This window comes from Chelon labrosus (assembly GCF_963514085.1).
Source record: "Chelon labrosus genome assembly, chromosome: 9".
Lineage (NCBI taxonomy): Eukaryota > Metazoa > Chordata > Actinopteri > Mugiliformes > Mugilidae > Chelon > Chelon labrosus.
In genome coordinates this window covers 30171225-30196273 of record NC_140359.1, presented here as the reverse complement: position 1 = coordinate 30196273, position 25049 = coordinate 30171225, and the positions used below count along the sequence as shown (strand labels likewise).

General features: G+C 49.8%; 2 protein-coding genes across 4 annotated transcripts; both read right to left on the bottom strand.

Annotated features, from left to right (window-relative positions):
• Nucleotides 1-761: 761 nt before the first annotated feature.
• On the bottom strand, nt 762-8892 carry ak8 (adenylate kinase 8). Its single transcript, XM_084552325.1, has 13 exons — nt 8404-8892; nt 8242-8326; nt 7151-7200; nt 6930-7001; nt 6726-6794; nt 4014-4095; nt 3765-3929; nt 3101-3223; nt 2933-3022; nt 2715-2856; nt 2387-2467; nt 2180-2309; nt 762-1673 (listed from the first exon to the last, which is right to left on the bottom strand). The coding sequence occupies exons 1-13, from the start codon at nt 8524-8526 to the stop codon at nt 1584-1586; spliced, it is 1302 nt and encodes a 433-aa protein (XP_084408451.1). The 5' UTR covers nt 8527-8892; the 3' UTR covers nt 762-1583.
• Nucleotides 8893-11680: 2788 nt separating this feature from the next.
• tsc1a (TSC complex subunit 1a) lies at nt 11681-24534 on the bottom strand. 3 transcript variants are annotated; one of them, XM_084550734.1, is made up of 21 exons: nt 24175-24534; nt 21849-21966; nt 21643-21746; nt 21408-21560; nt 19700-19844; nt 19421-19575; nt 19260-19333; nt 18995-19191; nt 18869-18918; nt 18680-18791; nt 17476-17697; nt 17113-17360; nt 16915-17039; nt 16619-16689; nt 15488-15654; nt 15226-15408; nt 14405-14515; nt 14202-14324; nt 13943-14130; nt 13762-13878; nt 11681-13671 (listed from the first exon to the last, which is right to left on the bottom strand). In XM_084550734.1, the coding sequence occupies exons 2-21, from the start codon at nt 21958-21960 to the stop codon at nt 13194-13196; spliced, it is 3135 nt and encodes a 1044-aa protein (XP_084406860.1). In that variant the 5' UTR covers nt 21961-21966; nt 24175-24534; the 3' UTR covers nt 11681-13193. The 3 variants fall into 3 exon arrangements, with proteins under 3 accessions (XP_084406860.1, XP_084406858.1, XP_084406859.1); XM_084550732.1 differs by lacking the exon at nt 24175-24534 and having other exon boundaries at nt 21849-22948; XM_084550733.1 differs by lacking the exon at nt 24175-24534 and having other exon boundaries at nt 16646-16689; nt 21849-22948.
• Nucleotides 24535-25049: the final 515 nt, after the last annotated feature.

Sequence of the window (25049 nt, the reverse complement as noted above, 5' to 3'; positions counted from 1 at the left end):
AACTTTACCAGAAAATGAAAGTTAAGATGATTTTAATTTCACACGTTTATAAAATAATAAATAAATAAAGTTCAGACACTGGAACGGAACAAACCGGACCCAGAACCAGATCTGGGACCTGCAGCGGTCCCGTTAGAAGACCGGGTCGTGTCCTGTTCTGGTGAAGACTCTCTGGTTCGATGTCTTGCTCAGAGGCGTCCCGGCAGGATGAACATGCCGTCTTGTGTCTCCTCAGGAGATGAGGACAAAGCGTCCCCCGTCCATCAAGTGTCCCGCTCCACTTCCTGTCGTCTGCAGCAACACTTAAAAATAGAGCTGTCAATCAAACGGGCCGCTGGGACTCAAACCAGCGCTGGATTAATAAGAGACGTTCACCAGAACCACAGCTCTGAACCGGGTTTACTGTCACACGGTACCAGCCCGGTCTCAGTCTGAGTAGTGGACCAGTGGAAACAATAAGGTGAGACACAGAACTGGTCCCAGAAGACCAGGTCCAACTCTAAACAGCCAGACCAGGTTTAAACAGTTCTGATCCAGCTCAGACCCACCTGACCCGACTCAACCACACAGATCCAGGAAACACTTCAGATCCTGGATTAAGAGAGAGCTTCTGACCGGAAATGGACCCAAGACCTGAAGACAGTTAGACCAAACAGACCCAAAGACAACAAGGTCTAGTCTAAAGGGAACCTGGTCCAACGTGGACGCTATGGATCATTAGGGAACCAGATGACAGTCAGAACCAGACTGAGCAGATCCTGGAGGGACACAGAGACCTGATCTGGAGGATTGAGGACAAGAAGACCAGCTTGAGTCCTGTCTCTGTCTCTGTCTCTGTGAAGAAACTAAAATTAAACGGTTCTGAAGGATTTTATTTATTTTTGGTGTTTTCATGTTTTAAGGCTGAAAACTGACGAAGAGGAAGATTAAAGATGAAGATCGCCCCCGGCAACGCTCACCCTCATCACACACACACACACACACCAACACACACCCACTAACACACACACACACACACCACCACACACACACTAACGTCCTGTGTGTGTGTTTCATATTAAAGTTCTAAATGTTTTATGTTCAGGTTTATTATTAACTTTCAGCTACAATGTCACTGAGGACATGTGTAGTGAGGACAGGTGTAGTGAGGACAGGTGTAATGAGGACATGTGTAGTGAGGACATGTGAAGTGAGGACAGGTGTAATGAGGAAAGGTGTAGTGAGGACAGGTGTAGTGAGGAAAGGTGTAGTGAGGACAGGTGTAATGAGGACATGTGTAGTGAGGACATGTGTAGTGAGGACAGGTGTAGTGAGGACAGGTGTAATGAGGACAGGTGTAGTGAGGACAGGTGTAGTGAGGACAGGTGTAATGAGGACAGGTGTAGTGAGGACAGGTGTAATGAGGACAGGTGTAGTGAGGACAGGTGTAATGAAGACATGTCCTGTTAGAGGAGACTTTCTTCATGTCTCTTCAAGGAGACATCACACACAAAACTTATTTGATTCCAAAACAACATTCAGGATGAAGGCAGGTGTCCAGGTGAGTCCAGGTGAGTCCAGGTGAGTCCAGGTGGGTCCAGGTGTCAGTCAGCGTTCAGTTTACTCTCCAGAGTCTCAAACACAGAGTGAGGATCCTGGTTGGCGTCAACATGAACAGCGTCTGGAAACATAGACTGAACACAGAGTTCATTAATTAGTGTCTGAGGTCGTCAGATCCAGGTCTGATCTAGGTCAGATCCAGGTCTGATCCAGGTCAGATCCAGGTCAGATCTAGGTCAGATCCAGGTCAGGTCCAGGTCTGATCCAGGTCAGATCCAGGTCAGATCTAGGTCAGATCCAGGTCAGGTCCAGGTCTGATCCAGGTCTGATCCAGGTCAGATCCAGGTCAGATCCAGGTCAGGTCCAGGTCTGATCCAGGTCTGATCCAGGTCAGATCCAGATCAGATCTAGGTCAGATCCAGGTCTGATCCAGGTCAGATCCAGATCTGATCCAGATCAGATCCAGGTCTGATCCAGGTCAGATCCAGGTCAGATCCAGATCAGATCTAGGTCATATCCAGGTCTGATCCAGGTCAGATCCAGATCTGATCCGGATCTGATCCAGGCCAGATCCAGATCAGATCCAGATCTGATCCAGGTCTGATCCAGGTCTGAGGGTTCAGACTGAACCAGGGGTTACCTGCAGGGCAGCCATGTGGATCCTGTACTGGTTCAGACCCTGTGTCACAGAGTGTGGTCTGTCCTCAGGTCTGGTCTTCAGTCTGTTCTGGACCTCAGAGCTCAGAGTGGGTCGGGTCACAGCGGAGAAGCTGAGAGAGGAAACATGGTATGGTTCTACAGGTTCTACAGGTTCCACAGGTTCTACATGTTATCTGGGTTCTCTTACCTCTGTCCACTGACTGGATCTGTTCCTCTCTGACTGGTTCTCTCCAGACAAACGTCATCTGACAACTCCAGGAAGAAAACTCTGAAAGAAGGAGGTAGTATTAGTAGTACTGTAACTGCAGTACTAGTAGTATCAGTAGTAGTACTGTAACTGCAGTACTAGTAGTATCAGTAGTAGTACTGTAACTGCAGTATTAGTAGTATCAGTAGTAGTACTATAACTGCAGTATTAGTAGTATCAGTAGTAGTACTGTAACTGCAGTACTAGTAGTATCAGTAGTAGTACTGTAACTGCAGTATTAGTAGTATCAGTAGTAGTACTATCATACCTGTTGGGCTGGTGGGGGGACTCCAGTAAGGTCTTGGCCTGCTGGAGGTCTACAGGGAAACCGTGGAGGATCCAACCTCTGAGGCTACAGTCAACTCTACTGAGACGTTCCTCCAGAACCTGGAGAACCAGAGAGTCTGGAACTACAGCAACAAGGTTATCCTTAGTAACCACCACCTGGTTCCATCATCAACAGACAGGTAAACAGACTGTGGTTACCTGGGCGACCGTCATCCAGGTATGGGTGGATCTCTTCTCCCAGACTGGAACCATCAGCTGCTACAGACCTCAACAGCTGACCACAACACACTGGAGCGACAACCACAAACATCAGTGAGACATCAACACACCTGAGCTCACCTGGAAACAGGTGTGTGAGTTGCGTACCGTCCACCATCTTGTATTTCTCTGACAGCCGCCGGGCCTGGTGACTCTTCCCGGACCCCGGCGGCCCCAGCAGGAGGATTCTGGGAGTTCTGGAGTAACGACGAGACCTGACGAACGCCAACACTGAGAGAAGACGGCAGGTATGAAGAGAACAGCTCCACCACAACCTGGTCTGATCTTTGAACGGGTTCATGGGGGGGGGGTCAGAACAGATTCCTCTGACTACAGGTGAGTATCAGGTGGTTCCAGACCCTGGTCATGTAGAGCTGAACACCTGGAGGAATGAATGTCTTCTACAAACTCAACAAGTCCAGATGTTACAGCTGAGTCCTGCTCAGACCAGTTACTCACTCACTGTTCCTCCTGACCTCCAGGTGAACCATCCTGTCTGTGACTCACCTGTTCCACCTGCCTCCAGGTGAACCATCTCAGCCTCCTGTTACTGACCAACAGTTCTGTCTCTACCCTCCTACTTCCTGCCTGTGCTGAACTGGGTTCATAAACCTGAGGAGACACCTGAGGTCCATGTCGTGTGACGGCCTCCTTACTGAGTTCTGATTCAGGTTTCATGTAGTTAGAACAGTTCTACATGTGATGGAGGAGAACCCACTACTACGGTCATCTTATGGGTTAAACGTTCAGTAACAGGTGAACTCATCGGTACCTTGCTGGTAGACGTCAGCGTCTGGTTGGTCGGCGCTGACGATCTTCAGGACGTGTTGATAGGCCGAGCTCAGACCTGTCAACTCTCGACGATGCTGCTGCAGCTCAGCCAATAGCGGCTCGTCTGACAGGCCCCGCCCCCTCTCCAAAGGAGCCTCCAGGATCACTGGTAACAGGTAGCACAGATATCAGCGAGTGTCTGGCAGACACCAGGAACTCTACTGGGTCTGATCTGACGTCCTGGTCTCACCAACGTGTTCAGGGACGACGCCGAGCTGCTGCAGAGTCAGAGCCTGAAGACGAGACTGAGGGATTCCCTCCAACACCCAGCCCTGCAACACACACACACACACACACACACACACACACACACACACACACACACATCAACTATAGTTATGAGGACCGTCCTCTGACATGATGTACTCACCAAACACAACCTTTACCCTGAACCACGTCTAACAGGTTAAACCCTCATGAAGGACAGCATCAGTATTACAGATACATTAATCCCTCAGTGCTGCCTGCCAGGCTGAATGTCTGACAGCAGCTCGTATGAACGCTGATGTCTCCTACAGATATCCATCAATACATCCTCAGAGACAGACAGACAGGTGGACAGACGGACAGACAGGTGGACAGACAGGTGGACAGACGGACAGGTGGACAGACAGGTGGACAGACAGACAGGTAGACAGACGGACAGAAAGGTGGACAGACAGGTGGACAGACAGGTGGACAGACAGACAGGTGGACAGACAGACAGACAGACAGACAGGTAGACAGGTGGACAGACAGATAGATAGACAGGTGGACAGACGGACAGGTAGACAGACGGACAGAAAGGTGGACAGACAGGTGGACAGAAAGGTGGACAGACAGGTGGACAGACAGACAGGTGGACAGACAGACAGACAGACAGACAGGTAGACAGGTGGACAGACAGACAGACAGACAGACAGACAGGTGGACAGACAGACAGACAGACAGACAGGTAGACAGGTGGACAGACAGACAGACAGACAGACAGACAGGTGGACAGACAGACAGACAGACAGACAGGTAGGCAGACAGACAGACAGACAGACAGACAGACAGACAGGTGGACAGACAGACAGACAGACAGACAGATAGACAGGTGGACAGACAGACAGACAGACAGACAGACAGACAGGTGGACAGACAGACAGACAGGTGGAGTATTTAATGTGACAGCAGCAGGCAGAGTGCTGATGGGAGCTGTCAATCTTTTCATTTAGCCTGAGGCTAAAAACGGCTGTTAGCAAATCAAAGTAAAGATAAACACACACACACACACACACACACACACACACACACCCACACACACACACACACACACAGAGAAGCAGTGTTTAGTTTGGAGAGAAGTGAAGGATTCCTCTGGGTTTTAATTCAGCTGATGAAAGTAGAAATAACAGAATGACTGGACAGGGACAGGGACAGGGACAGAGACAGGAACAGGAACAGAGACAGGGACAGGGACAGAGACAGGGACAGGGACAGGGACAGGGACAGAGACAGGGACAGGAACAGAGACAGGGACAGAGACAGGAACAAGGACAGGAACATGGACAGAGACAGGAACAGGGACAGAGACAGGAACAGGAACAGGGACAGAGACAGGGACAGGGACAGAGACAGGGACAGGAACAGGGACAGAGACAGGGACAGGGACAGAGACAGGGACAGAGACAGGAACAAGGACAGGAACATGGACAGAGACAGGAACAGGGACAGAGACAGGGACAGGAACAGGGACAGAGACAGGGACAGGGACAGAGACAGGGACAGAGACAGGAACAAGGACAGGAACATGGACAGAGACAGGAACAGGAACAGGGACAGGAACAGGGACAGAGACAGGGACAGAGACAGGAACAAGGACAGGAACATGGACAGAGACAGGGACAGAGACAGGGACAGAGACAGGGACAAGGACAGGAACATGGACAGAGACAGGAACAGGGACAGAGACAGGGACAGGGACAGGAGAAGACATGTTGTTCTGGTTTATCAACCTCCCAGAGACAACAGGAACCTACATGCTGCTATTGGTTGAACTCAATGAAGCTCCGCCTCCACATCCTGACAGAGAACTTTGTCCTGAACTTTGACCTCTGACCTCCTTCAATAAACCCCCATCCTCATCTGCACTGATTCTCTGATGGTCCATGTCTCTGTAGAGGACAGTCAGTCTCTAGTGGACATCCTAGGCTCTGGTCGCCATGGTAACCCTCATACAAACATGTACTGCAGGGAGATCACTTTGACTTGGTCACTGTAAACGCAGCCCACCTGCTCTACTTCATCCTCAGTCACCACAAACTAAAGCTGAAGGAGAACAGGAACCATCCCAGTCTCTACTAGAACCTGCAGAACCTCCTCCAGAACCTCCTCCAGAACCTCCTCCAGAGCCTCTAGGAGCCGAGCAGAGTCATTGTCTCTGTATCTGGCCTGGCGGCGGAGCGGCGGAGACGATGAGACGTGTGATGTGACAGCATCGTGTCTGTTTGATCAGCTGATCTCTGGGGAGACGTGCTGACACGCTGCTCGGCCTGCTGGGAATCGTAGTAGGACACCAGAGAGACCAGAGCGCTAATTATTAGCATCAGAGGAGCACATCAGAGAAGCCTCCTCCTCCGTCTGCACCAACACAAGGATGTGAGACACGTCGTCTTCTCACCACCACTAACACACTCACATAACCGTCCTCTAGAAGCACAGTCTGTCTCTGAACTAATGAGCCGTGATGTGACGTTGACACCGTAGAACCAGGAAGTTGAGGGAGGACACGCTAACAGAGGCTGAAGACCTGAGTCTGGACCCAGACTAGACCAGTTAGACCAGGTTGCTCTGAGCTGTAACCTGGTGTTGAGCTCAGGTGAAGCTACGTGGATCAGACAGACGTGATGAAAGGAGGATGAAGCTGATGACCACTGACCCTGCTGAAGCAGTCGATCTCCTTCAGTCTCTGTTGGACCAGTTTGACCAGCAGCTCATCACCAAGACCCTGAGGACACATTCAGACCACTCAGAGACGTCCACAGACCATTATCACGACCCATGATGCATGCTGGGAAGTCTGTTTGTTTGTGCTTCATAATAACAGCCAGAGGAGATGAACCTGCTCAGTGTGTCCGCTCAGCTCTGATTGGTCCTGGAGTAAACTCTGTGTGGTCACATGAACAGCTCTCAGCTCAGCGCTCAGCCTCTGGGCCTGAAAGAACCAGAGAAGAAGAGACGCGTCAGCCAATGAACAGAGACACAGGAAGTTACAGGAAGTTACAGGAAGTTACAGGAAGTTACAGGAAGTTACAGGAAGTTACAGGAAGTTACAGGAAGTTGTGCTGGTCTGTTTAAACTCACCACGGTGTTTCTGTGGACGGTAGCAGGACCGAGCAGCATCACTCTAGGAACTGAAACACATGGAAACCTGACGTCAGCTGATTCTACTACAACATCTGAGTGTGTTTCTCCTCCAGAGACAAATCATCTCGTCCTGTCAGAGGTTTTCCAGCTGAAGACAGGACGGGATTTTATGACTGGAACATTTTATATCATAAAATACTGGATGAAGAACCAACAGGAACCAACATCACACCGCCAAACGGGTAGCAGCTAGCAGCTAGCAGCTAGGAGCTAATAGCTAACAGCTAGCAGCTAGCAGCTAGCAGCTAGCAGCTAGCAGCTAGGAGCTAATAGCTAACAGCTTGCAGCTAACAGCTAACAGCTAACAGCTAGTAGCTAACAGCTAATAGCTAACAGCTAACAGCTAGTAGCTAGTAGCTAGTAGCTAGTAGCTAACAGCTAGCAGCTAACAGCTAGTAACTAACAGCTAGTAGCTAACAGCTAGCAGCTAATACCTAGTAACTAACAGCTAGTAGCTAACAGCTAGTAGCTAACAGCTAGCAGCTAACAGCTAACAGCTTGCAGCTAATAGCTAACAGCTAGCAGCTAGCAGCTAGCAGCTAGTAGCTAACAGCTAGTAGCTAACAGCTAACAGCTAGCAGCTAGCAGCTAACTGCAGCAGAACATCTGGTCGTTGTTCCTCCAGACTGTTTCAGTTAAATATCAGGAAGTTTGATTCTTCAAACCTTCGTGATGATTTGTTTTAGCAACGAAGAACAAAATGAATATTTCTCCACCTTCACGACAGACGTCATGATCCAACACAAGATTATTATTAAAATTATTATTAATAGTGTTTCAGGTTCAGTCGGGGCAGTCAGAGCGCCTCCTGCTGGCAGCTCCATGTTGTTGATGCTGTTTCACATTTAAAGGAACATTTCAGAGTGAGGAGCTCTTCTCTGCTCTCAGAGAACATCAGCACCTCCTCCAGGAGGAACCACAGACTCTGCTACAGGTTCTTCACTGAGTTTTTAAACCCTTCACTTGGAATGAACTCAACTGAACATGTGAAGAAGCTCTGGACGTCATAATAACCAGGAAGTCCTTACTGTCCACGCTGGTCCGCTGCAGCAGGCTGATCAGGAAGGAGATGGGATGGTCAGGCTGGTCCATCACCAGGCTGGACACCAGGCTCTGAAACACACAGCAACCTCCATCCATCTGAGAAGTTCTCTGAACGGTTCCTGGTTCTCGTGGGAACCAGCCTTTACCTGGACCAGGTGAGAGACGTGATGTTTGTCAGCGTAGACGGACATCTCAGGAGGAATCCTCAGAGGCTTCACTGTCTCGTCCATCAGGAGGACGGAGCTGGATGTTTCTTTCCTGGGGACCATGAACGCACCACGTTTATGAGACTCAGAATCTGTTGGGAAATCTGTGGTTCAGGGCAGAGTTACCAACCGTCCCTTGAAAAACAGAATCGTCCCGTATTTAGAAACAAAAGTAGGCGTCCCGTATGGAGCTGAAACAGGACGCACTTTGTCCCGTGTTACCGTGAGAATCAGAAATAGTTTGTAAAATGTCAATGGAATGAATAACAGGACGCTTTATATGAACATTTACAGTAAACTTAATCCTGTCTCCTGCTCTGTGACCAATCAGCTGACAGTAGGAATCCCTCTCATCTCATTGGTCGAGGTGCTGTTGCTTGAGGAGAAGATACCAGGAGACAACACAGCTACAGCTTCTGTTTTCACTATTACCAGAGGAATGTTCTGCTTTCTAATGTTTTATATTCATTTATACAGTTTGAAGTTAAAGGACATGTTTCTGTTCTTTGTGTTGTATTAAAACTAAATTGTTGAATAAAAATTTGTTTTCCATGTGTTCATATCACTCAAAGATATGAATCTGATTCAATTCAGGTTTGAGTCAAACAGTTAAAAAGATTCACCAGGAAGAGTGAAGGCAGTCGGGTCGGTCCTGACAACGAGGCGTCCCTCCGTTATGATTCAGGGAGTTGGTAACCCCAGAGGGGGGCCCAGAGGGGGGCCCAGGGAGGGGGGCCCAGAGGGGGGCCCAGGGAGGGGCCCAGGGAGTTGGTAACCCCAGAGATGGGCCCCAGAGGGGGGCCCAGAGAGTTGGTAACCCCAGAGAGGGGCCCAGAGAGGGGCCCCAGAGGGGGGCCCAGGGAGTTGGTAACCCCAGAGGGGGGCCCCAGAGGGGGGCCCAGAGAGTTGGTAACCCCAGAGAGGGGCCCAGAGAGGGGCCCCAGAGGGGGGCCCAGGGAGTTGGTAACCCCAGAGATGGGCCCCAGAGGGGGGCCCCAGAGAGGGGCCCCAGAGAGGGGGGCCCAGAGGGAGACCCAGAGAGGGGCCCCAGAGAGTTGGTAACCCCAGAGGGGGGCCCCAGAGGGGGGCCTCAGAGAGGGGCCCCAGAGGGGGGCCCAGAGGGGGGCCCAGAGGGGGGCCTCAGAGGGGGGCCTCAGAGAGGGGCCCCAGAGGGGGGCCCAGAGGGGGGCCTCAGAGAGGGGCCCCAGAGGGGGGCCCAGAGGGGGGCCTCAGAGAGGGGCCTCAGAGGGGGGCCCCAGACTGCAGCTCATGTTTAACACACTTTAGAGTTACTCCGCTGAGAGGACAACCTATTCATTTACTGAGGCCCCTGAACGCACCACTGGTCAGGCTGCGTCTAAAGGTCTGGTTCAGGTTTTCTGATCTGACCGTCCCTGAACTAACCTGTGACATCACAACCAATCAGTCAACGTGTTTACGTCATGTAACATAAACTAGTAAAATATCTGGAAAATATAAATAAACGGACTGAATGGAATCATCTCATAAATAAATGTCTGAACACTTTTTATCTCCAACACAATGCGGAAATATAGCGTCATATTAGCATTAGCATTAGCTTCATACTCACTGTTGTGTTTGTTTAGATATGATGTTTGTCGTCAGAAATAGAAACACGCGCGTGTCCGCTTGGTGTTTACCGGATAAAAGTCGGTGCAGGTGAAAATAAACCGACGGTTGAAGCAGAAGCTTCTGAACGGTTCGTTGCTAAGACGCGTTCACTCGTTGTCAGGGAAGTACGTCATCAGTACGCGCCGCCAGAGGACTGGCGCGATGCGTTTCCTGGCAACGTACATTTATATGTATTTAAAGAACAGTTCTTTGAGTCAGAATGATTAATTAATAAATTTATTTATTAATTATGTTTGATAAAAAGATTTAACTCGACAATAACCAGCCACAGGGTCAGGTTAGCGCCTCTGAACACGAGAGGACTTAATTAAATTAACACAACTTTAATGTCATTTACATATTTGGACTTCCTGTGTCATAGTGTTAAAGTAAATACACTGTGGATATAAACAGCTACCAGTGGCTAAATGCTAAACGTTGGCTTTTTTCTTTTACTGCTCCGTCTGGTAAAGAACAAGAAAAACCTTTATTTGTCCCACAGTGGGGAAATGTAGTTTGCAACAGAATACAGAAAGGGCAGGAAAAATATCACACAGATGAAGAGTCAGATATCACACAGACCAGGTATGTATACCATATATATATATATACATATATATATATATATGTATATGGGGGTGGCAGCATCATGTTGTGGGGCTGTTTTGCTGCAGGAGGAACTGGTGCACTTCATAAAATAGACGACATCATGAGGAAAGAACATTATGTGGAAATATTGAAGCAACATCTCAAGACATCAGCCAGGAAGTTAAAGCTTGGACACAAATGGGTCTTCAAATGGACAATGACCCTAAGCATACTGTAGTTACAAACTGACTTAAGGACAATAAATCAATGTTTTGGAGTGGCCATCACAAAGCCCTGATCTCAGTCACATAGAACATTTGTGGTCAGATCTGAAAAGGCGTGTGAAACCGTGACTCAGTTACACAAGTTCTGTCAGGAGGAATGGACCAGAACTCCAGCAGACTATTGAGAGAAGCTTGTGGAAGGAAACATTTGACCCACGTCAAACAGTTTAAAGACAATGCTACCAAATACGAAGGAAATGTAGGTAAACTTCTGACTTTGAAGAAAGTAATAAAAAATTCTCTAAGAAATTCTCTCTCTCATCATTGTGGCATTTAGCAAATAGAAATAATTTTAGTAATCCTAACTGACCTAAAACAGGAGAGGTTTAGTCTGATTTAACTTCAGACAGTGAGGAAAAAATGTTGATGTGTCTTTTAACACAGTGGATGTAAACATCTGGTTTCAACTGTATTACTATCTATATCTATCTATATCTATATCTATCTATATCTATATCTATATCTATATCTATATCTATATCTATCTATATCTATCTATATCTATATCTATCTATATCTATATCTATATATTTCATTCAAGAGCTCCGACTCTAAGGCAGACATTAGCATTGGCCCATATGCTAGCATGCTAAACTGAGGTAGTGATTCTTGTGCCTGCTCAACATCAACATGCTAGCATTAGCACAGTGAGCTCATCACCTACAGACCATCAGTCAAACATCTGGCGTTAAAATCAAAGAACGAAGTGACCAATGAGAAGAGACTGAGACGTTTGACAGATTCTTTATTTGTAGCGTTCACAGTTTGTCTCTTCAGGCTGGTGACGGGTGACGAGACTCAGAGGACAACAGGAAGTCTTTGGTTTGTCCTTCTGGTGACTGTTAGGGGACAACTGTTGGTTGGATGTCTGATGATGTTAGGTCAATCAACTCATCAATCAACTCATCAATCAATGATTAATTCATGATCATAATGAAAACTGCCTGACAGGAAACTTCTGCTTCGTCATGTGATTGAAAGATTGACCTGATCATAACATCACAGAGTTGATCAGTTCATCAGCTGATGATGAAATGAATGATTAATCAATCAAGAGATCAACAAAAAGATTAAAAGGCCGCTACTTTCAATCAAACAGAAAAAAAGCTGCTGGACTTATTTTGAATCAAGCTCAACGTCTCAACGATTGAGGAGCAGAGCCTTCAGTTGATCTGTCCCCCAACTCTGGAACTCACTCCCACCGGACATCCGTCACACTGACTCCTTCCCTCTCTTTAAATCCAGACTCCAGACCCACCTGTTCCAGAAGCTTATTCACTGTGACTGCACTGCTCCATTGTTTATTTATTTTTTGTCTTGTTTTGTGTCTTTATGTTTTTGTACAGTGTCCTTGGGAGTCTTGAAAGGCGCTTAGAAATCAAATGTATTATTATTATTATTATTATTATTATTATTAACATCGGTGAAGCTAACGTGGCGTCAGTGAAGCTAACGTGACGTCGGTGAAGCTAACGTGACGTCGGTGAAGCTAACGTGACGTCGGTGAAGCTAACGTGGCGTCGGTGAAGCTAACGTGACGTCGGTGAAGCTAACGTGGCGTCGGTGAAGCTAACGTGACGTCGGTGAAGCTAACACCTTTAACGAAGCCGTTGTAGTGTAACCTGAGTGTGGACTGTCATGTGATCAGAGACGTCAGCTCTGACTGAATGAAATAATTAATTTCTTTCCCTTTTTTCTGACGTTACCAAAAATAAAATAATCCTCGGGTTAGTTCATATTTATTCAACACCACATCCTTTCAGGATTAATTATTGAGAATAATATCTGGCTTCCATGTTTACAACAGACGTGGAAGTTGAAGTCTGAAGCTTAGGCTCGTTAGCCTAGCTTAGCATTGCGTTAGCAGTGTGGAAGCACCAGGGCCGATCAATACTGACTCTGAATTCAGGGATTTTACTCCAGAATAAAAGTTTTAGTTTAAATGAATCAGAAAGATGGAGGCATGTCTTTTGGTTTCTTTTGGTTCTCAGCTTCAGTGAATGTTGGTTTAATATTTGACCAAGAGTAGAACCCTGAGGAACCTCACTCCCTGATGTCTGCTAGCATGTCAGCATGTTAGCATGTTAGCATGCTAGCAGACATCAGGTTGAATTAAGGCAGCTGCCTCAATGTGTCTGGAGAAAGAGCTTTATGATTCTGACTAAAACTAAACACATGGATCCTCTTCCTCTTCCTCCTCCACCTCCTCCTCCTCCTCCTCCTCCATCAGAACTCGGGCAGCGTCTCGTCGTAGTCCATGATGCTCAGCTCGTGTCTCCTCTGGCGAACAGTGAACGTCAGGTCTGGAGGAGGAGCGGCGCTGGGAGCGGCGGCCCGACTCGGTGGCTCCATCAGGGGACTCCCAGCCGTCAGGGCGGCTTCCTCCACCTCCTGACCCAGAGGAGGGCTCTCTGGCTGGGCCTCCTCCTCCTCCTCCTTCTCCTCCACCTCCTCCTGCTCCTCCTCCTCCTCCTCCTGGCTCTGACTAGTCGGGTTGAACAGCTGCCGCGACCGCTGCTCCAGGAAGGAGCCGACCGCCAGAGGGGACTCGATGGGGGAGAGGGAGAGAGGGGAGGAGGTGAGGAGCAGGGGGGAGGAGGAGGGCGCCTCCACGGCTCCGTTTATAATGCTGACAGCAGAAGAGGAGAGGCGGGGCCTGTGGGTGCCCTGAGCGTCAGGTGACGCCGCGCCGCCGCCGTTTGACCTGAAAGACATGACATGACATCATCAGCGGCTGTGATTGGACGCTCAGTGTTTCCTGTTCCGGTCTGACCTGACGGATGCAGACGTTTACCTGGCGGTGAGGGAGTCCAGGTGGATCTGACTGTACAGGTGAAGCATCTCCGTCTGCAGCGTCTGAACGATTCTCCTCAGAGCGTCGCAGCGACTGTCGGACGCCATCAGCTCGGCCCTGCAGAGAAACACCGTCACCTGGGACCGTCTGACAGCAGAGACAACACCTGGACCACTCTGACCTGCTCTGGTTCTTGGTGTCCTCCAGGAGCTTCTTCTGATCCAGGATCAGCTGGTCTCTCTTGGCCAGCTGGTTCTCCAGCTCTGCTATCCTGTGATTGGCTGCTTCCAGCCTCTGTCTCTGCTGGACGTCGCTGTCCTTCAGCCTCTGGTACTCCTTACCCACACTGCACTGCAGCATGGACGCCTCCTGGAACGAGAACATTCATCAAAATAGTCAGAAGACGTGAGGACGGAGCGGAGGGAGGATCTGTCCCTTACCGTCCAGCTGTGTGTCTCTCCTCCCTCCAGCTGTTCTGTCAGAGCTCGGTTGGTTTCTCTCAGGAGGACGAGTTGCTGGTTCAACAGGAAGATATGCTGCTGCAACTGTTCACTGCTACACAACTGTAGAGGCAACGGCAACAGGTCAACACATCACTGATCAAGTCTCCAGTCGTCACGTCTGTCTTCAGATGTCTCTGTACCTTGAGTGACAGCTGGGTCAGCTGGCGCTCGACGCTGTAGGCCTTGTTATTGGCTCTCTGAAGCTCCGCCTCCAGATCCTTCACCTTGCTCTGATACTCCTGCAGCTCACTCTGAAACAGCCAATCACAGCACACACAGTTTAAAACCAGGAAGTTGAAAGCCTCTCGACTCAGAGATGAGGGTGGAGCTTTGAACGCACCACCTCATCTGAAGTCAACAAGTCTGGAGTCAGTCTGCTGCTCCACCCTCCAGTCCAGCAGGTGGCGCTAACGTAGCTGCTAGCTAGTTTACCAACCGCCAATCAGACCAGAAGAACTCATTCCGTAGCATACTAGCTAACATTAGCCTCGAGAGCCTGTTGCTTGTCCATGGGTTTGATGATGGTTGAGACCAGACCAGATCAGACCAGATCAGATCAGACCAGACCAGACCAGACCAGATCAGACCAGACCACAAGATAATCTGGTCTGAACCTCGTCTGACTGTCTGTTAGTCCATGTGTTGTAGTTGTTTATAGTTGTGACAGTATGGCTGTGTGTAGTTGTAGTTGTGTAGCTGTGTATTGTTGTGGTTGTATAGCTGTGTGTAGTTGTGGTTGTGTAGTTGTGTGTAGTTGTAGTTGTGTAGCTGTGTGTAGTTGTAGTTGTGTAGCTGTGTGTAGTTGTAGTTGTGTAGCTGTGTATTGTTGTGGTTGTTGTGGTTGTGTAGCTGTGTGTAGTTGTAGTTGTGTAGCTGTGTATTGTTGTGGTTGTGTAGTTGTGTGTAGTTGTAGTTGTGTAGCTGTGTGTTGTTGTGGTTGTGTAGTTGTGTAGTTGTGTACCTGCAGCCTCTGGTTGTCTCTCTGCTCATCCTGGTGCTGCAGCAGCAGTTGTGTGATGTGTGTGTGTAGTGTGTCGGTGTGTGTGGTGGCGTCCCGCCGCAGGACGCCGTATCGTCGTTGCTCCTCCTCCAGACTCGACTTCAGACTCCGGATCTCGTCTTCCAGGACGCCGAGCTGAGCCTTCTGCAGGAGGACACGCCTGGAGGTCAGGAGGGATGCAGTAAAGAGGTGGGCGGAGTCATGCGTGACGGGTGTATGTTACCATGGCAACGCTGTGTTCCTCCAGCGCCGTGGCGTTGATGACTCTGCGCAGCAGGCGCCGGTTTCTGACGGCGTGCTGCTGGCGCTTAAAGCGCTCGTACTGGAGCTGGCTGTGGACCAGCAACAGCTGACTCCTCAGAGACTGAAGCTCCTCCCCCTGGGCGGGGCCTAACACATACACACACAACATTAAATCAGTCACAGCGTGTGCTGTCATGTTGTTGTGACGGTGTCATTGTGATGTCATAAAGCAGTGACGAACGTAGACAGAGAACAGAGACGGAGCCTTGAGGAACTCAGTCACACACCACATGCTCCGACGGTACTGTGGTTGTGTAGTTGCCGTGTTGTTGTGTAGTTGCTGTATTGCTGTGTAGTTGCCGTGTTGTTGTGTAGTTGCTGTATTGTCGTGTAGTTGCCGTGTTGCTGTGTAGTTGCTGTGTAGTTGCCGTGTTGCTGTGTAGTTGCTGTATTGTCGTGTAGTTGCTGTATTGTTGTGTAGTTGCTGTATTGTCGTGTAGTTGCTGTATTGTCGTGTAGTTGCTGTATTGTCGTGTAGCTGCCGTGTTGTTGTGTAGTTGCTGTATTGTCGTGTAGCTGCCGTGTTGCTGTGTAGTTGCCGTGTTGCTGTGTAGTTGCTGTATTGTTGTGTAGTTGCTGTATTGTCGTGTAGTTGCTGTATTGTCGTGTAGCTGCCGTGTTGTTGTGTAGTTGCTGTATTGCTGTGTAGTTGCTGTGTTGCTGTGTAGTTGCTGTGTAGTTGTGTAGTTGTGTAGTTGTGTAGTTGCTGTGTTGGTGGATCCAGGTGGTTTGTAGTAAATTGAACCAACAAACAACGTTCAGTCGTTAAGCAGGAGCTTTTCAACCAGAGGTCAGAGGTCAGGGGTCAGGGGTCAGGGGTCAGGATGTGGGTAAAGACCAGAATCAGTCTTCATCGATGGAGGCAACGGGTAAAAGAAACAAAAAGCCCCCCCCCCTTTAATTAGAAGGCAGAAAGAACAGAGCCAGGCTGACCAGGTCAGATTAGATCAGATTAAACCAGATTAGGTCAGATTTAATCTGGTTTAATCTGGTTTAATCTGACCTGGTGGAGGAGGAGAGTGTGAGCGCGCTCAGTGTTAGTTTCAGGTACCTTTGGTTTTCATGCTCTGCTGTTTACCTCCACATTGACTCCGATCCATCAACTTAGTGCCGGATGAAAACCTGACGAACACCAGACAGGAAGTTACATCATCACAGCTGAGACTCAGATGATCAATCTACAAACTTCACGGTGTCTACCAGACGCTGGGACATTTAGAGAAACACTTTAAGACGTTGCCACCAAACAACCATCAGGACGTGACGTCACCAGGAACCAGAACTTTATTCAACCAATCAGCAACTTTCAGACCAGGGAGAAGAATCCACTTCCTGCTTCAGTCTTACCTCCTGCTGAGGCGTTCGTGGGCGTCGTGACCGTGGACGATCAGCTGATCCAGAACCTTGAGAGGAGAGATGGAGCTCTGGTCCTCCTCCTTTTCCTGCTCCCCTGAGGTTCTCTCTAGCGCCTCCTACAGGTCAATCAATAAACTGATCAATAACCTGATCAGTCATTTAAATCATTTTCAGATCAATGATTCAAACCTGTGTTTTCTTCCCGATGAACAGCGTGGCGGCTCGAGGCAGAGCGAGTTCAAACAGAGGCTCATAGGGAGGGGCGGAGCTACAGTCAGAGTGGGCGGGGCCACCCTCCTCTGACCTGTGGGTGGGGGGGTGAGGGGTGATGAAGCAGGAGGGAGGGGGGAGGCCTGTAGATGGGGTGGAGGTGAAGAGGAGGGGAGGCTGAGAGAGGGAGGAGGGAGTGGGAGGAGCCTGAGACTCAGGTTTAACCTCTGGAGACACAGAGAAGATCACATCAACATGTTGTGATCAAGCCACGCCCACTTCACCTGGATCTCAACTACACACCTGTACAGAGACAGACAGGTGATCAGCTGGTGAGCTCACCTTCACTGGTGATGATGACATCACTCTGCTCCCGCTCTGTGATTGGCTGAAAAGACAACACTTCCTGTTGTCCTGGCGCCTGCCTCACCTGAGAGGAGACAGACTCCTCCTGCTGCTCCACCTGAGGTCCTGACCTCACCTGGCCGTCACTGTCAGGAGGCAGGTGGCCGTCTTGGTTGTCCTCAGGCGCAGAGACAGGGACAGAGGAGGGACATTTCCCCTCTGGACACACACACACAGTTTCAACATTCAGAATCCACACACACATGACCAGTGTTTGGAATAACGCCGTTTAAAAGAACTGCGTTAGGTAACGACGTTCTTTTTTCAGTAACGGGGTAATCTAACTAATTACTTTTCCCGTCGTTACAACGCCGTTAACGTTACTGGACGTTAAATGCGGTGCGTTACTACGCATTGATTGAATAAACTGTGTAATCCGAACGCACCCCTGGCTCACCGCTAGTGAGGAGGTGGGTTAATAACGAGGTAAGCGATTATGATTGGCTAAGGCAGAGTCATGTTTCATGGTAGCCAATCAGAGCCAGTGGTTTTACACACATGCCAGCACACGCGCCACACACACACACACACACACACACACACAACAGCTAAACAGAGATTCAATGAAGCAGCAGAGATGGCGAGTCAGGAGCAATCCGATGAAAAGTTGGCATTTTCAAGGTGGAGATATAAGCACTACTTCAATAAAGAGGAACGTGCATGTAATGTGTACATTATGTCCAGGAGCAAAGACTTTGTCGACATCCGTTGTAAGCAACTCTAATTTAATGAAGCATCTCACGACGACACACGCATCTACAAAGCTAGTGGCCAAAAACACCGATACCTCCACCACAGATGACAGCTCGCTGTCTAAACCCTATCGAAATATAAATATTATAAAAATAAATTTAATATAAATATAATTATAAAATATATATATAAATATCGAAAGTTATGTACAAACACCTGTCTGTTCTACTCATTTCAACTGACTTGTGAAAACTGCTAAAAAATCCAAATTCTTGGACAGTAACGCAAATAGTTACTTTCCCTGGTAACGAGTTACTTTGATTGTAGAGTAATTCAGTTACTAACTCAGTTACTTTTTGGAACAAGTAGTGAGTAACTATAACTAATTACTTTTTTAAAGTAACGTTCCCAACACTGCACATGACACAACAGGAAGCTGAAGCCTCACCTGAGAGGGAGGTGCACCTGGTCAGAGGGGGGGCGGAGCCTGAGGCAGCAGGTTCAGGAGGAGGCGTTGACAAGCCACACTGAGAGGAGGGGCTCCATGTGACATCATCAGCCTGCGTCCAAACAAAGACTGTTGAAGTGAGCGAGTCAGGTGAGGACAGACGGACGAACGGACGGGCAGGTGAGTTACCTGGATGTAGGAGGAGTTCAGGTGAGACTGTCCACTCAGCGAAGGACTTCCTGTCACAGACACAACACATCAATGAATTCAATTCAATGACCTAGAATCAATTAAAACAGCCAGAGTCCGGCTCACCTGAGCTGCTGCCCCTCTCTGTGAGGTGAGGGCTGGAGGTGAGGTTCAGGTAAGGGAGGGGGGAGGAAAGAGGGGGAGGTCTGGGTGAGGAGGAGGAGGAGGAGGAGTAGACGTCCTCTTCACAGGACGACTCCAGAGGATCCAGAGACACCCTGGAGCACTCGATCACGATGTCATGGACTTCATAGCACCTCCACCTGGAGGCAGGAGGCCAACAGTCACACACCTGACACCTGGACCAACGCTCTGCTCTGAACACACCCACCTGGACGGGTCTAGCTCGTAGTCCTGAGTCCCTGTGACGAGCTCCGGGTGAACCCGTACATGTTCCAGCATCGGCTGAAAGACACAGAGAACGGAAGACGCTCAGGTAAACAGGTGTACAGGTGTGTGTCAGTCTTTAGTCTCTTATTGTCGTGTCCTGACCTTGACCACCTCCTGGAAGGTGTCCAGGTTCTCCTTCATGCTGTAGTGGAGCCTCAGGTAGGAGATGAAGTTACAGGGGAACATCCCATAGAGCCGGTGGAACAGAGAGTACACACCTGCATGGAGATGGACCAGGTGGACCATGGGCACATGACCTGCAGAGGACAATGAGCGGCCAATCAGAACACAGCCTGAGATTCTGACTGATTTCCTCATCGATTCATTGTGTTCTCTGACACTGGTCAAACCCTGGAGCGCCCCCTGCTGGGTGGACGTTACCGGGAGTTTTGTAGGTCCAGGACGCCAGACGTCCAAACACGTCAAAGAAGTCATAGATGTGCTGTTTCCCAGCCTGAGGGATCATGGGTAATAGAGTGATGAGGACCAGGACCCCAGTGATCAGGACCACCACGTCACTGTCTGTCTGCAAAACATACAGGTGTGTGTTCAGGTGTGTGTACAGGTGTGTGTACAGGTGTGTGTACAGGTGTGTGTCAGTAATGGTCAGGTGTGTGTTCAGGTGTGTGTTCAGGTGTGTGTCAGTAATGGTCAGGTGTGTGTTCAGGTGTGTGTTCAGGTGTGTGTTCAGGTGTGTGTCAGTAATGGTCAGGTGTGTGTTCAGGTGTGTGTTCAGGTGTGTGTCAGTAATGGTCAGGTGTGTGTTCAGGTGTGTGTTCAGGTGTGTGTACAGGTGTGTGTACAGGTGTGTGTCAGTAATGGTCAGGTGTGTATTAGTAATGGTCAGGTGTGTGTTCAGGTGTGTGTCAGGTGTGTGTTCAGGTGTGTGTACAGGTGTGTGTCAGTAATGGTCAGGTGTGTGTTCAGGTGTGTGTACAGGTCTGTGTTCAGGTGTGTGTACAGGTGTGTGTCAGTAATGGTCAGGTGTGTATTAGTAATGGTCAGGTGTGTGTTCAGGTGTGTGTCAGGTGTGTGTTCAGGTGTGTGTACAGGTGTGTGTCAGTAATGATCAGGTGTGTTCAGGTGTGTGTACAGGTGTGTGTACAGGTGTGTGTCAGTAATGGTCAGGTGTGTGTTCAGGTGTGTGTTCAGGTGTGTGTTCAGGTGTGTGTTCAGGTGTGTGTCAGTAATGGTCAGGTGTGTGTTCAGGTGTGTGTTCAGGTGTGTGTTCAGGTGTGTGTACAGGTGTGTGTCAGTAATGGTCAGGTGTGTGTTAGTAATGGTCAGGTGTGTATTCAGGTGTGTGTCAGGTGTGTGTTCAGGTGTGTGTACAGGTGTGTGTCAGTAATGATCAGGTGTGTTCAGGTGTGTGTACAGGTGTGTGTTCAGGTGTGTGTCAGTAATGGTCAGGTGTGTGTCAGTAATGGTCAGGTGTGTGTTCAGGTGTGTGTTCAGGTGTGTGTCAGTAATGGTCAGGTGTGTGTTCAGGTGTGTGTACGGGTGTGTGTACAGGTGTGTGTCAGTAATGGTCAGGTGTGTGTTCAGGTGTGTGTTCAGGTGTGTGTACAGGTGTGTGTTCAGGTGTGTGGTCAGGTGTGTGTCAGTAATGGTCAGGTGTGTGTCAGTAATGGTCAGGTGTGTGTTCAGGTGTGTGTACGGGTGTGTGTACAGGTGTGTGTCAGTAATGGTCAGGTGTGTGTTCAGGTGTGTGTTCAGGTGTGTGGTCAGGTGTGTGGTCAGGTGTGTGTCAGTAATGGTCAGGTGTTTGTCAGTAATGGTCAGGTGTGTGTTCAGGTGTGTGTACGGGTGTGTGTACAGGTGTGTGTCAGTAATGGTCAGGTGTGTGTTCAGGTGTGTGTACAGGTGTGTGTACAGGTGTGTGTTCAGGTGTGTGTACAGCTGTGTGTCAGTAATGGTCAGGTGTGTGTTCAGGTGTGTGTTCAGGTGTGTGTCAGTAATGGTCAGGTGTGTGTTCAGGTGTGTGTCAGTAATGGTCAGGTGTGTGTTCAGGTGTGTGTTCAAGTGTGTGTCAGTAATGGTCAGGTGTGTGTTCAGGTGTGTGTTCAGGTGTGTGTTCAGGTGTTTTTACCTTGAGGCAGCGCAGCAGCGACGGCAGCAGCGCTGAGCGACTGATGTGATGAACCCACGGCGGCTGCTTCCTGGTCAGGTGACCCAGCAGTGTGAGACCAGCCAGTCTGGTCCCTGGTCTGCTCAGAGACTCATTCAGCTTCTCCAGCAGGGGCTTATGGGTAATTCCAGCATGTTTATAACCATCAATAAATACCATCAACACCTGGACAGGTGAGGGAGGACGTGCTACTCACCTTGTGCTGAGGCTCCCTGATGGAGGACAGGAGGAGCAGCGCCTGAGAGGATGAGGAGTCCAGATAATAGTCCACCAAAGAGGACAAGACAGCACCTCCTCTGTCTGGGAGGACAACTACAGGTTAGATCAGACAGGTAGAGACAGGTAGGGACAAGTAAAGAAACTTAGGGACAGGCAGATACAGGTAGGGACAGGTGAACTCACCTGAGCTCAGCTGCTGGTTGACTGCAGCTCTCACTAGCTCCGCCTCTTCCAGTTCTGAACTGTCCAATGAGAGCAGCAGCTCAGCGATGCTCACCTGCTCCCTGGACATCATGGACACCTGGACACACAGTGAGAGACTCATCATTTCTGAGGACGCTGCAGCCAACCCTGAACCTGGACCTGGCCTGAACCTGGACCTGGACCAGGCCTTAACCTATACCTGGACTGGGCCCTAACCTGGACCTGGACCTGGAACAGGCCTGAACCTGGACATGGACATGGACATGGACCTGGACCTGAACCTGGACCTGGAACAGGCCTGAACCTGGACCTGGACCGAACCTGGACCTGGACCTGGACCTGGACCGAACCTGGACCTGGACCTGGCCTGAACCTGGACCAGGCCTGAACCTATACCTGGACTGGGCCCGAACCTGGACCTGGACCTGGACCTGGACCTGGAACAGGCCTGAACCTGAACCTGAACCTGGACATGGACCTGGACCTGGACCTGAACCTGGACCTGGACCTGGCCTGAACCTGGGCCTGGACCGGGCCAGAACCTGAACCTGGACCTGGCCTGAACCTGGACCTGGACCTGAACCTGAACCTGAACCTGAACCTGGACCTGGACCGAACCTATACCTGGACCGGGCCCGAACCTGAACCTGGACCTGGACCTGGACCTGGACCTGGCCTGAACCTGGACCAGGCCTGAACCTATACCTGGACCAGGCCTGAACCTGGACCTGGACCTGGACCTGGACCTGGACCTATACCTGGACCTGGACCAGGCCTGAACCTGGACCTGGACCTGGACCTGGACCTGAACCTGGACCTGGACCTGGCCTGAACCTGGACCTGGACCGAACCTGGGCCTGGACCGGGCCAGAACCTGAACCTGGACCTGGCCTGAACCTGGACCTGGACCTGGACCTGAACCTGAACCTGAACCTGGACCTGGACCTGGACCGAACCTATACCTGGACCGGGCCCGAACCTGAACCTGGACCTGGACCTGGACCTGGACCAGGCCTGAACCTGGACCAGGCCTGAACCTATACCTGGACCAGGCCTGAACCTGGACCTGGACCTGGACCTGGACCTATACCTGGACCTGAACCAGGCCTGAACCTGGACCTGGACCTGGACCTGGACCTGGACCTGAACCTATACCTGGACCTGGACCTGGACCATACCTGGACCAGCCTGAACCTGGACCTGAACCTGGACCTGGACCTGGCCTGAACCTGGGCCTGGACCGGGCCAGAACCTGAACCTGGACCTGGCCTGAACCTGGACCTGGACCTGAACCTGAACCTGAACCTGAACCTGAACCTGGACCGAACCTATACCTGGACCGGGCCCGAACCTGAACCTGGACCTGGACCTGGACCTGGACCTGGCCTGAACCTGGACCAGGCCTGAACCTATACCTGGACCAGGCCTGAACCTGGACCTGGACCTGGACCTGGACCTATACCTGGACCTGGACCAGGCCTGAACCTGGACCTGGACCTGGACCTGGACCTGGACCTGGCCTGAACCTGGACCTGGACCGAACCTGGGCCTGGACCGGGCCAGAACCTGAACCTGGACCTGGCCTGAACCTGGACCTGAACCTGAACCTGGACCTGGACCTGGACCGAACCTATACCTGGACCGGGCCCGAACCTGAACCTGGACCTGGACCTGGACCTGGACCTGGCCTGAACCTGGACCAGGCCTGAACCTATACCTGGACCAGGCCTGAACCTGGACCTGGACCTGGACCTGGACCTATACCTGGACCTGAACCAGGCCTGAACCTGGACCTGGACCTGGACCTGGACCTGGACCTGAACCTATACCTGGACCTGGACCTGGACCATACCTGGACCAGCCTGAACCTGGACCTGGACCTGGACCTGAACTGTATTCATGGTGGTTTTGGGTTGAACTCACCTGTTGCAATAAAACTGGACGTGACGTCACTTTTAACAATTGTTTCTGAAATCAGTAAATAAATTAATTCATGTTCAAACATCAGACACTCAGACTCTGAGTAACTTTACTCTGATTACTCTTCCTGTTTACTGGTAGTCTGCCCGTGACGTCACTGCTAACTCTTAAACTCGTCACCACTCTCGGCTAACTGCTAAGCTAACAGGCTAACGTCGCTTCGCTGGGTGTTGGGAGTCGAGCGGCCGCTGACAGGCGGGCTGGAGGCGATGTGTTCCCGCCGAGCAGCATCCGGGTCTCTTCCGATGAGAAACAAACGGAGACGCTTCATGAAAAGAAGGAAACGAGTGAGAAGAAAGTAAAAGTCGAGCGGGAGACTCGTTACCTTCAGACCTGTTGATCCGAACAGGGCGCAGCCATTTTCAGATCCACTAGGCCCCGCCCACCGCTGTAACCCGACACCTCCGACCGAACTTAGGAGGCGTTCAGGGTCACGAAAGGCGGTGGGAAAAACGAAAACCAGTGAGATTGATGAACTGTAAATAAACAATATATAGTTGTTTTTATACTTTATTTTTTACTTCAGTGTAATGAATAAAAGTAGTTATGACTACAACATGATGGGACTAACTAAATCAAAGCTAACCCTGTAGTGTCCTGACTGATACACAAGGAACATAAAGGAAAGAAGAACAGATTTAGACTGATGGTTTAAGGTTCTGTGTTGGTCCACCTTCTTCTTCTTCTTCTGGCTTTTTTGCTGGCTGCCATTTTTAGGAGGTTTCTGTCTCTTTGTCAGTTCCGTGTCCATATTATCAGGTAGAATGAAGGATCAAATGTCCACATGCAGCTGGAGGTCACAAATAAATAGTTCTGTCACTTAAACAAAGTCGTGTATACATTTATTTGGTCTAATGTCTAATTTGATTTGTCTTCAGTCATCAGTGATTAATTATTTTACAATCAGACGTCATCAAAAGATTTCAGGAGAATGAGACAAAGAGGAGTGTGTAGATGTGTGTAGTTGTGTGTAGTTGTGTGTGGTTGTGTGTGTGTAGTTGTGTGTGGTTGTGTGTGTACAGCTGTGTGTGTTCTCAGTGACTCGATGATAACATTTCTTCTAGAATGAAAACAGCTGACGTTTTTCCAACGACTCTGAAAATAAAACACGTTCACAAGACTGATCGTTCCTCCTCCTCCTTCTCCTCCTCCTCCTCCTCCTCTCCTTCTCCTTCTCCTCCTCCTCTTCCTCCTCCTTCT